General features: G+C 67.3%; 1 protein-coding gene across 1 annotated transcript; it reads right to left on the bottom strand.

The window, feature by feature from the left end:
* Positions 1-693: 693 nt before the first annotated feature.
* On the bottom strand, positions 694-5,526 carry SYT8 (synaptotagmin 8). Its single transcript, XM_086383845.1, is given in 12 exon segments — positions 694-916; positions 919-976; positions 1,085-1,218; positions 1,313-1,418; positions 1,504-1,621; positions 1,623-1,664; positions 1,666-1,877; positions 1,988-2,028; positions 2,031-2,085; positions 2,432-2,598; positions 2,699-2,808; positions 5,393-5,526. Coding segments are annotated over 11 exon segments (1,143 nt in total). The 5' UTR covers positions 2,793-2,808; positions 5,393-5,526; the 3' UTR covers positions 694-800.
* Between the last annotated feature and the right edge of the window lie 6,205 nt (positions 5,527-11,731).

The raw sequence follows: 11,731 nt of genomic DNA, 5'->3' as shown, positions 1-11,731 counted from the left end.
TCAAACTCAGGATTTCGGCGCCACCCGCCTGGGAACCTCTCCCTGACCCGAAGGAGCCCAGGGCCCGCCTGGCTGCTCAGGCAGGCCCAGCTCTACCCTCCTCACCCCGGCCCTGGGCCTGCGGCCCCCAGCCCTGGCCCCCACCCAGCAGAGGCATCCGGACGACCATGACTTGGCATCCTCTGAGCTGGGGGTTCTCGGCCATGGGGAGGGTCAGGGAAAGCTAAAGCCGTCCAGATGTGTGGGGATTAGAGCTGCTTTCTGGGCCAGGCTGAGCCCCCAAAGGCCCCAGGGTGGCTTCTGCAGGCGACTACTGCCCCCTGCTGCGCGTGCAGGGGAGGCCTCGCACCACCGTCGTCAGTTTGGGGGCTTTGTGGGAGACTGGGGTGGCCCCAGGAATTGGGGTTCCCTCCGCCCACTGTCACCACCCCCAAACGTCTGCCTCTTGCCCAGTGTGTCCCCAGGGGCCCAGCTCTAACTGTCTAGTCACAGATGGGGGCCCCATCTCCTGGATCTTCCCCGTGGGCCTGGAGGGGCCCCTTTGCCCTCACTCAGCTGTCAGGTGCCAGTCAGAGGCCTCAAGGCCTGGCTGAGCCATGAGAGGAGACCCTCTCCCTGTCCACGGGAGGGGCCGTGACGGTGTCAGGAGCCCCTGACCCTGCCATGCCTGCGGAGTTCAGGAAGGACACATGATGCAGGGGGGAGGCGTTTATTACGGCGGGCCCTGGGGCAGCGCGCGCGGGGAGACCCAGGCCCAGGGCTGCCCTCAGCAGCCGAGCAAGGGCGGACGCAGGCGGGACTCAAGGCCGGGCCTGGCCCACCTCCCTGGCTGGCTGCAGGCGGTGCCACTGGGCGACTGGCCGCCGGGCCTGGGCCAGCATGTCTGCCCAGTGCTGGGAGTCCAGCAGCACCTTGCGACAGGCTGGGGCCGCAGCTGTGGGCCCCGGGCCCAGACGGCCAGCACCAGATCCACGCTCTGGGTAGAAGCAGGCAGAGGTGTGGGAGGAAGGGGAGAGAGACAGTGGTCAGTCTGGCCCTGAGTGAGGTACCGCCCCCCCACCGCCCCCTCCTCCAGGCAGCCCACCTGGATCTGGCTGAAGGGCACGAGGAAGGTGAAGGCCTCGTTGTAGTAAGGGGTGGCCGTGCCCTTCCTGGCCGATGTCTTTCTCTTCTTCCACTTTCTCTGGTTCAGCAGGAGCTGGACCTTCACGTAGGGGTCTGGGAGAGCGAAAGGGGTCAGAGGGCCTCCCAGGTCTGAGGGCTGAGCCCTGGGTTTCCTCTGTCCACGTGGAGCGGTGGGTCCAGCTCTCACCTGCCAGCGCCGGGCTCAGGCCTCGGGCCTCCAGCACGACCACGGTCAGCCGGCCGGAGCCGGGCACGTAGCGGAGCGAGAAGCAGAGCTCCTCGGTCTGCTCAGGCTGCGGGTGGCACGAGAGGACCTCAGCTGCCCCCCAGCACGCGGAGCCGGGTGGGAGGGTGGGAGCCGGGGGCAGGCGGGCTCACCTCGGCCGCGGCGGGTGGGCCCAGCGGGCGCCAGAGCTCCAGCACGTGCTGCAGGGCCATGGAGCCCAGTGGCAGCTTGAGCGTGCCCAGCGTCCCGTGCTGGGAGAGGCGCCTGTGCCAGGAGCAGCACTCGCAGGGAGGTCCTGGGCAGCTCGGCAGAGCCGCCCGGCCACCCCGCCCAGCCCCCCGGGCCAGCCCGGACTCACGTGCAAGGAGCAGGTCTCCTCGAACACGGGGCACAGCGTGCCAGGGTGCACCTTTGTCTCATGTGTGCGCCCGGCGTCCGGGGACAGGCTCAGGCGGGCATAGGGGTCCGCCGTGCCGCCCGGGGTCCCGGGCCTCAGGTCCGCAGCCTGCTTGAGGCCCACCCTGATCTAGCAGCCAGGGGCCCCTCCCCGGTCAGCCCTGCGCCACCCAGCACTGGGCGCCCGCCCTTCACTCGTCACCCCTCCAAAATCCCACGCATCCTCTGGGACCCCCTTACCTCCTGGCTTCCAGAGTCATACTCCAGGGACAGCTGCAGGCGCCCCACTGCTGGGCACCCGCAGGTCCAGATGCCACGTTACCCAACTCCGGCTGCACCTGAGTGGCGTCACGAGAATGCTGACCGCTGTGTGGGCACCCTGTGCCCATCGGAGCCCTCGCCCCACAGGCAGCAGGTCCATGGCGGAGCAGACCTCCAGGCCACTAGAAGGCCACCCTTCTCTCGGCCCTGTGAGACTGGCCGTCATGCCCCCCAATCCACCTCTCAGGCCACGGCCTTCCTCCGGAACCTCTGTGGCTCCCCGTGGCCCGAGCCCCCTCACACCTTTGTTGGTCACCTCCCCTGCGGGGAAGGCCCCCGCCTCTGCCCTAGGCAGACCAGACCACCCTGGGGGCGGAGCTGCCCCGGCCCTGGCCCACAGGGAGCTGGGTGCCCGCCTCTCACCAGGTGGGTGGTGGTGGTGAGCCCGGTGGTGCCCAGGACCACAGCCTCCTTGTCTCTGGGCCTCTTCCTGTGGCGCCCACGGCGGCAGCAGCAGATGGTGCAGAGCAGGCAGGATGTGAGGAGGACGCCCGCTACGATGGCAGAGGCCACGAGAGCCCAGCGGAGCCCTGGGGTGGCGCAGAGACGGCCTGAGATGCCACTGTGGACAGTGACCGCCCCCCACCCCCTGGGCCGTCTGCACTGTCCCCCACAGGCCCCCAGACTCACAGGGGATAGGGGTAGCGAGGTCCGGTGTGAGCCCAGGAGTGGCTGTGGTGCCCACCGGGGTGCGGGCACTGTGGGTGTCTGGAGGGTGCCCCATCTCCTGGTCCCGCTGCCTTGGAGCAAATGGCCGGGGCGGTCAGGTCACTCATGAGGGTGACCCATGGGGACCTTGCCCACCATCCCATCTGCCCAGCAGCAGCCAGCTCGGTCTGCCCGGGCACGGAGGCTGTCTGGGGTGGCCAGGGCGAGCGTTCCGAGCGGCGCCAGGTGGAGGGAGGCTCTGGGCCCTGGCCAAAGAGCTGGCTTCGCCCCTGTGGGCCCAGCCTTCCGGCCACCACCCCCTCCCCAGCCCCACCAAGCAGGCCCAGCCTGGGCAGCCCAACCCTGCCCCCACCGGCCTCCCGAGAGCCTTCCACCGCCTTCCTCCAGGAAGCCCCTTCCCACCTGGCCACTCTCCCTGGGCCCTGGCTCCCTTGAGCCCACCACGGTTTGCTGGTGACACGGCGGAGCGTGTTCAATTGTGGGTCACCAGCCCCAGAGCAAACGGGGGGCCGGGGCTGTGCTAGGATCACGGGGTGCAGGAGGGGTGGGAGTGGGGCTCGGACCCCCAGGGTCAGCAGGGGCTCCTCTGAGCCAAAGGAGGTGCCACGAGGGGCACAGCGAGGTGGGGGCAGGCAGGGCAGGGTGCAGCCGGGCGCGGCCGGCATTCCTGCCCGCCTACCTGTCCCCGACCCTTCAGCAGCTCTGCTGCTGGGGGGTGGAGGGCGGGGCCGGCACAGCCCACCATTCAGGAGGAGCACGCCCACAGGGACCCCCACAGGGACCTCCACAGCCCGCACACTGAGACCTCAGGCCATGAGAGTCTCCCCGCAACAGCTTGTCCTGGGCTCCCCTCCTCCGGGGGCACCGGCGGCCTCGTCATAGGACCCAGCCCAGCCCCAGCCCCCCAGAAACAGGCAGGCATCAGAGCTGGACCTCACACTACCATGCCCCCCACCCACCCTGCTGCAAAGTGCGGGCAAGGTCGGAAGAGGGCCCCACCGAGATCTAACAGTCTCAGCACCCCCTGCCAGCACCGGCCCAACCTGTTGAAGGAGGGGCCACAGTCAAAGCAGGGTGTCCTGTCCGCGGGGGTCCTGCTGCACAGCCTGGCTGTCTCCCCTTCCCCCCGAATGCGCCTGTCTCATCCCCACAAGAGCTGTCCAACCGCAGCGGGCAGGCCCCAGCCCCCGGGAGCCACCCACATGAGGAGGGGACGTCAGGCCAGCCGGGGCTCAGAGCGGAGGCCGGGCTTGCTCTAATTCCCGCCGCTGCCAGCTTGGTGAGCTCAGGTGTGGAGCAAGAGGCCGCACGAGCCCTGCGTGAGCCCCACAGTTGTGGAGCCGGTCCTGGCTGGGGGGCCACTGGTGAGGCCCTGGTGGTGGAGTGTAGGGGCGCTCGGGGTGCTCACAGGACCGGGTGGCCCCTCTGACCACTCCTGTGCCGGCTGGTGGAGTGCCCTGGGTGGGCTGGCCAGAGCCGCAGGCCCGCAGGCCTGCAGGCCCCTGGAGCAGCCCTGCGGTCGACGTGGAGTCCCAGCTCCCACGTGGGGCTGAAAGCCCACCTTTACCTGCTGAAATGTCAGAGCCAAAGTGCGTCCTGGGGTTAAAACAGCTTCCTTCGTGATTCTCATGGTTGAGAATACGGGGTTGGTGGTCATTGTCAGCCCAGAATTCCCATCTGTGTGTGTACCTGTGTGTGTGTGTGGGTGCATGTGCATACTCGTGAGTGTTCATGCGTGTGCCCTCCCCGCACCCCGCTTGGCTGGTGTCCTCCTCCTGTTTGACCGGAGAGCCATGGACCTCGAACCGCCGGGATTTGAAGAAAGGGGAGTCCCAGAACCACAAGAGGGGCCTGGGAGCAGACCCGAGAGGACTGCGGGCCCCTGGGCACACCGGCCACGAGCGATGGGGGCCCTGAGGCCTGGGCAGGCTCAGGGTCCCCCTGGACTGCCCGGTTCCCGCGGTGGTTAAGGTTCCGGCCTGCGTGCGGCCACCAGGTGGCGCCGTCAGCTCCACCGGCCGGGCTGGGCCGCCAGCCTGTGTCCAGGCCTGGGGTCCTGGGGTGCGCTTGCGGGGGCCCCAGGAGGGCAGGTGGCCCAGGGGCGGCCCCATGGGCCCTGCTCAGCCCTCCCTGTCCCCGCATCGGCCTCTGGATGCCCTCTCTGCCTGGGCAGTGCCCCCCCCCAACCCCCGACCAGCCACTCAGGAGGCAGGAAGTTCCTCCTGGAGTGTACCTTCTGCGGCCCTGCTGGGGAAAATCTCCGGGTGCTGAGGCCGCTTTTCCCAGGAAGCGGGGGCTGGTGTCTCAGCGGCGTCTCAGCCCCCGCCACCTCCTCCATGGCTCCCTGCAGGCCACCCTGCTCTCTCCCTCCGGGCAGTGTGCATCCTCCTCCCCACCTCCCGGCACAGGTCCGTTTGCTCCCCCAGCTGCCAAGCTTTCCTCCTGCTCCATGACCTTCCCACTGCCGCCCCCTCCCCATCCTGCTTGGCCTCGGAGACCTGAGCGAGCCCCCTCCTCCAGGAAGCCTTCCCCGTCACTCCGGGCCCTGGGACCCGCAGGAGCGACGCTGGGCTCCACGCTGTGTCCTCCCCCAGTGGGGCACGCCCGCCGTCCCTGGGGGAGGGCCTCCCTGTCAACCTGGGGCCGGGCACCTACCGAAGTTGCGCTGACTGACCCCTCCACCTTTGGTCTAACTGGAATGCTTGATTCTTCCCGGAAACAAAGTTTCTGTGGACCTCCGTCCAGAAGAACAGGATTCCCCCGGACTTCGGGGGGCGGCAGGCCCACCCGGCCTCCACACACTCTCACCTGACGTCTGGCCTCCCGGCCTCCCCCTCGGCCCTGGGCGCTGGAAGACAGTGCCCGAGCGCGCAGCTTTGCTCAGCCTCCAGTGGCTGGAAACTCTGCTTGGGGTGGGGTTGGGGGGTGGCGGGGTGTGGGAGGCAGGGCTTCGGGGAGCCCCACCTCAGGGCCGGAACTGCTGGCCCTCAGGGGCCAGGAAACTCCCTTGGGAGGAGGGCCCCTCCCAGGCCCCCACCCGCAGGACTCCCCTGGGGCATCGCAGGTCCTCCCAAAGGTCCTGCCGGGGGTGGCGGTGGCCCTCTGGGCTGACCTTCAGGTGGGACAGTGGAGAGATCGGGCTGCATGAGGTTTGTCTACACCGGGGGATGTGTTCCTAGTCAGGAGGACGCCTGGGTTTGGAGGCGAGCGACTTTCTGGGTCCGCTGGAGCTGAACCCGGGGGCACTTGGCACCCAGCAAAGTGAGCGGGGCCAGGCGCCCTCCCTGGGGACTGCCCGGGCCTGTCGGCCCTTCCGTTGCTGGTTTCCAGAGCCCGGGGAGCCTTCTGGAGGCCACTCTATTCGAGCCTCTGGCCCTGGCTGTGGAGGCGGCGGGTGGAAGTCCTGCTCCATTCTGCCCTCCGTGCCTCCTGCTTCAGTGGGCCCAGCAGGGCGGGTCATCGGAGCTCCACTCTGCTCTGGCCAGTTTATCTGGTCCAGTCACTCCGGGTCTGGTCCCTCCCCGGGTCAAGCTCCGACAGGCCCACCCAGGTCAGGGTGTCTCCCAACCCATTATCAACCCACGGCCGGACGTAGGGCTGGGTAATGCTTAGCCAGCCCGCAGGGCTCGTTGGGCAGGACTTCCGGGACACTGGGCCCAGGTGCCAAGGCCGCTTTGGGGACAGCACAGATGGGATGCGTGTGCAGGCGTGGGCACACGTGTGTCCCAGCTGGCCACGTGTGGCTCTGGGGGTACATGGCGCTTGGGAACGTGCATGTCCTTCTGGGCACGTGTTCCCCCGGATAAGGTCCGGGTCCCTCTGCCTGTCCCACCTGGGGATGCAGGCTCGAAAGGAGCAGTGGAACAGCTCTGGGGCCAAGAGGAGGCCTGCTGGAGCTCCTGTGCTGCGGGGGTGAGGTGCGTGGGTGGGCGTGATAGGGGCGCGGGGGTGCGGGGCCGCCTGCAGCCTTTGCCCCGCGAGGGGCTCTCCCCAGGCCAACTGTGTAGGGCCTTTGTGCCTTTCCCAGGATCTGGGCGCCTCCACGGCCAGACGGGCGTCTGAGGTTCCAGGGCAGGAAGGGGAAAACCAAACAGAGCTGGCAGCCCCAGGCCAGCCCCGCGGCCCCGAGACGGCGGCTTGGCAGCCAAGAGCCACATGGAGACCCTGGCGGGGCTCCTGGACGGGATGCTTCCTTTGAGGTTGCTGGGGGAATGTTTGAGGTTGGAACTCATGGCAGTCGCCGGCGTGGGGGAGCCGGGAGCTGTTGGCAGGGAACCATGAGACGTGCTGGAGCAGCACGCGTGCACCCCACCCTCGCCGACCCGCGCGGGGTGGGCACTCAGCTTACCACGGGCCTCCGTGGGCTGGGGTACCCGGTGCCCATCCTCTGGGTCCCAGCCTGGGGGTGCCCTGATGGTCCTCGACTCGGGCTAACTGTGCCTTCTTCATCTGGACGCCTGCACCCCATCATCTGAGTGTGAGGGGTCCTGTACATGTCACGCAGGCGCCCGAGGAGCCTGCCCTCTCCGCTGAAGGCCTGCATCGCGTGGAGCTGGTTCCTTGAGCTCCTCTCCAGCGGAGGGCCTGGCTGCTGACTCTGAGCCTGGGTCTCCCCAGGATGCAAGCCCTGCTTCCTGGGGCATCCGGGTGAACTACACTCCGTCCTCCTGGAGACTGAGGCAGCCTGTGCCCGGCATCAGCTGCGTGTGCAGTGAGGGCAGCACCCATGTCAGAACACGGGGGTTCTCTGTGACCCAGGCATCCGGTCCCTCCCCGCGTCAGCTGCGTCTCCAAAGGGCCTCTGGGACCCATGGTTCCTCTGCAGCTTTGGGGGCCCCATTCACATTCCCTTGGGAGATCTATTCATCGGGGCACCCCCACCGTCAGAGCATCGTTTCCTCACTCCTGGGGATTCCTGGAGACACACTCAGCTTCTGCGCTTCCGGGCAGCCTCTCCTCCCACACCAAGGTGCCGGGGGCATGTTCCCTGCTGGTCTGGACACTGGGGCTCTCTGTTCCGTGGTCGCCTGGTTCCTGGAAAGCCTGTGCGCATTAGTTGGCCCCCTGGGTGCCTGGACCGTCCCCCAGACACGTCTCTCATTGGCCTGAGTGCCGGTTCAAGCCCCGCGGCCCTGCTCCTGCGGTCTGGATGCCCCGCGCCCCATTCACAGCCCCCACCCGTGCATGCCCCCTCGTCCTTGACCCCACTCTGCGCTATTCATTCCCATGCTGGCTGTGCTCGCCACATGGCCAGGTGTCCGGGGCTGTACCTACGCTTCCCAAGAGCTGGACGCCACCCGAGAGACATGTCAGGGTCCTACCCCTGTAGTCTGGGTGTCTGGGTCCTCTACCCCAGGGGTCGGAGTGTCTGGGTCCTCTACCCCAGGGGTCGGAGTGTCTGGGTCCTCTACCCCAGGGGTCAGAGTGTCTGGGTCCTCTACCCCGTTACTGGAGTGTCTGAGGCCCCCGTCCCAGTCTGCTGCAGAGCTCAACTGTCCAGTCCGCGTCCCTTTAAGACCGAGAGCCTGCAGGAACCTCGGGGGCGAGTCCTGGCAGGCTCTGGTTTGGAGCCCTGGGGCCTCACCTCATTCCCTGGAGAACCAGGATGCGTTCCTTGTCATCCGGTCGTCCTGACCATATGCACCAGGACACTGGGCACCTGGCCGCCCGCCTGCTGGGCATCAGGCGACATGGGCACGGTCCTGGGCGCTCACACCAGCCCCGTGAGACGCTGTCTCCTGCTCCTCCGTCGGAGGGTCTGGCTGCCCTGTCCCAGAGCCTCAGCTGGCAGCCCAGCGCCTGAACTCAGCACGGTGTGTCTCCACATCCTTGGGGGGCTGGTACCTTTGCCTGTGTCTGCACCAGCTCACCTAGGCTGGCCGGTCTATTCGTTCATCCAGATAGATCAGGCCAGGTACCGTCACCTCAGGCTTCCCTAGTGGCTCAGACGGTAAAGAATCTGCTTGCAATGCAGGAAACCTGGGTTTGGTCCCTGGGCTAGGAAGATCCCCTGGAGGAGGGCACAGCGACCCACCCCAGTACTCCTGCCTGGAGAATCCCATGGACAGAGGAGCCTGGCGAGGGCTGTGATCCACGGGGCCCCAAAGAGTCGGCCAGTGAGCGACTGACACATCCACTGCTTTTTTTACCGTGAGCCTCATTTTCTGACTCTCCCCACCCTTTCCTCTGTTTTGAGTCCAGACCACTCACCCACCCGCCCTACCACCCTCTGGGTGTAGCTGCAGCCTGTCCGCTCTTCCCATGAAGCCTCAGGCCCCAGGAACCCACGGCTCCTGCCGTTATGTTCTGACCCACAGTTTTCTGAGTATCTGGGTGGCCTATATCCCACTCCTTTGATCACCTTGGTAACAAGGACTCCAACCATCAACCTGAAGGTACCCTGCCACCCCTGTCTCCAGGACCTCTGGGCCATCCACCCCCACCGTCCAGCCCCCTCACTGTTCACCCTCCATCGTCCCCTCCATCATCCGCCCCCATCGTCCCCCATCTTCCCCCTTATCGTCCCCCCCATCATCCCCACTGTCATCCCCCCCGTCGTCCCTCCCGTCGTCCCCACCATCGTTCCCCACCTCGGCCGGGCCATTCTTGGAAGTGCTAGGTGACATCCATCCTCCAGTTCCCAAGGCCTTATCTCCAGTTGCCTGAATCTCCATTCATCAAGGTCTCGGGGACCCAGGACCCCACTGCCTGCCTCTCGCAGAGGCCCAAGTCCCAGATCTCGGGCCCCCAGTGGCTGGTTCCAAATCCCACTGGAATGCCCGGTGCCCATTCACGGATGTCTGGGCCTCTGTGAGTCCGTTCATCCTGGCCTGGTGTCTCCACTGGGCTAACCCGTGACTCCAGGCAGGCGGCTCCCTGCTGTGCAAGGGTCCAGGGATTCCAGGCTCCTTCTGGGGGGTCTGGACCCTCCGCCGTCCCTGGAGCACATGAGGGGCATGAACCCTGTTCACAGAAGGCCGTGGCCTTACACCCTGGGACTGTGACAGCGGTGCCCCGGCCCCTGCACCTCCGAGTCTCCGGGCACCTTTGATGGCAAGTGTCCAGCACTTGCCTGGGTGTCAGGGCCCTGCACCCCGCTCCCAAGTGCCCGAGTCCCACGTGCCATGAGTCTGGGTGTTGGGGGGCTCTGTTCTCCTTTCACCAAGGATTTCACCAGTATGGATCCTGAGAGGTTTGCACCCCACATCCCAGGTCTCCGGGCCCCACGGCCGGTTCCAAGTTCCACTGCGTCTTTGGACGCCTGGGGCCCATTCACGGGTGTCTGGGCGTCTGTGAGCCCATTCATTCTCGGCCCGGGGCTCTGTGCCCTATTCATGCGTGGCGCTGGGCGGGCTCGCCCCGTCCGCCCCGACTCCGAGACAGGCGGTGCTTTGTCGCCCCAATTCCAGGAACAGCTGCCGCGCAGCCAGCAGGCGCATTCCGGGGTTTGGCTGGAAGCCAATGCAAACCCCGGTATCGCTGGCACCGGGAGCCGTGGGGGCAGGGGTGGGGAATGGCCATGGAGGGAGAGTGTGGACCCTCGGTTTGGGAGCAGGCCAGCGGAGCCTTCCCTCCACCGTGCGTGTCCTGGACGGGCTGCCAGCGGCTGAGCGTGCATTCCAGACCCCTCCTTGGAGCTGACATTTCCTGCCCAGGCTACCCCCGGCCCACCCGCCACTGCCTGCCTGGGAAGGGGGGAGCCTCCAGGCAGGCCCAGGGGCCCAGGCTGAGCGGGTGCAGGGGAATGCCACCTCTGGGGGCCACAGACCCCTGAGCCCCCACCATGATCCTGGCCACTGCCCGCCATGGCTCTAGGGCTGACAGCCCCAGGGGGATGGGGCCCATCAGGCCCCGGTTGGGGCTGACCCCACTCTTCCCACCTCACATCAGGATGTAAAGGGGTGTGCATGTGACATGTCCTGCCCAGGGGCTTCCTGGGGGTCAGGGAGCGTGCTAGCTTCCCAGAAGTCTCCACGGGGGCCAGGACCTGAGCCCCACTTTCTAGGGCCCCACATGAGGGCCTGATCCAAGCTCTGGGTGAGGGTCGGTGTATTCTCTGGGCAGGCCTGCTGGGTGGGGGTCTCCTCTCTCAGGATCCAGAGGTCCAGGCATCCCCCTGGTTGGAGGGTCCTGGCCCCCCCCCCACCACTGCCATCCAGGCCACTCCAGCTCTCTGTGGGCCGGGCGCCAGCCCCTGACCCTTCCCCAGGCTCCCAGGGCTGCTGTGGACCCACCCCCATTTCTGGCAATATGCACGGGAGCCCCTTCACTCAGGTCTGGAGGTCGGTGGGGGCATCTGAGGCCTTCCTCCCAATCGGCCAGTGGGTGGGCAGCCCTGAGGTCAGCCAGGTGGGCCCCGAGGCCCGTACCCCATTTCTGGGCCTGAGCTGGGAGTGTGGATAGGGCCTGGGGATGGCATGCAGACAGGTCACTTCCGCCTCCTTCATGGCCTCTCAGTCCCTGGGCTGCGGGGAGGCCCCTGCTGCGAGGGTGTCTTCCAGGGACACCTCCCGAGCCCGCAGTGACTGCCCATCTTGCAGCTGGCAGGGACCCCACCGGGTCGTGATGACTCACAGTGGGAGACTGGGGAGCAGCTGCAGAGAGGGCCTCTGATCCGGGCCTGGGGGCTTGAGGCGCCCTGGAAGGCGCCACCCACCCTTCTGTCCTCGCTCTGGGCCGGGGGACCCCCGAGGCCGGCCATGGTCTCCCTGCCTCCCTCCCCATGGGCAGCTGGTCCCTCCGGCCCCTGCCTGGGTCTCCTGCTCGGTCTCCAGGTGAGGCCGGAAGGCCTGGGGCTCCCACAGATGCCGCCTGCTCTTGGCCTCCCAGGCAGTCACCCCCAGGGCAGCGGGGGTGCCCATCAACAGCTTCCCTGGGAGGCCTGACGGCAGGGCCAGGGCCAAGGTGGTCGGGCTAAGATCAGCCGGGTTCCAAGCTCCCCCTGCTGTCCGCTGGCCGCTCCTGGAGGCCTGACCTCCTACCCCCGCCGGACCC

The sequence above is a fragment of the Bos grunniens genome, chromosome 29, assembly GCF_055505025.1.
Source record: "Bos grunniens cultivar Pamir isolate PY7600 chromosome 29, Bosgru_T2T1.0, whole genome shotgun sequence".
Taxonomy (NCBI): domain Eukaryota; kingdom Metazoa; phylum Chordata; class Mammalia; order Artiodactyla; family Bovidae; genus Bos; species Bos grunniens.
The sequence above is the reverse complement of the archived record's forward strand: the minus strand, read 5'-3'. Positions and strand labels throughout refer to the sequence as shown.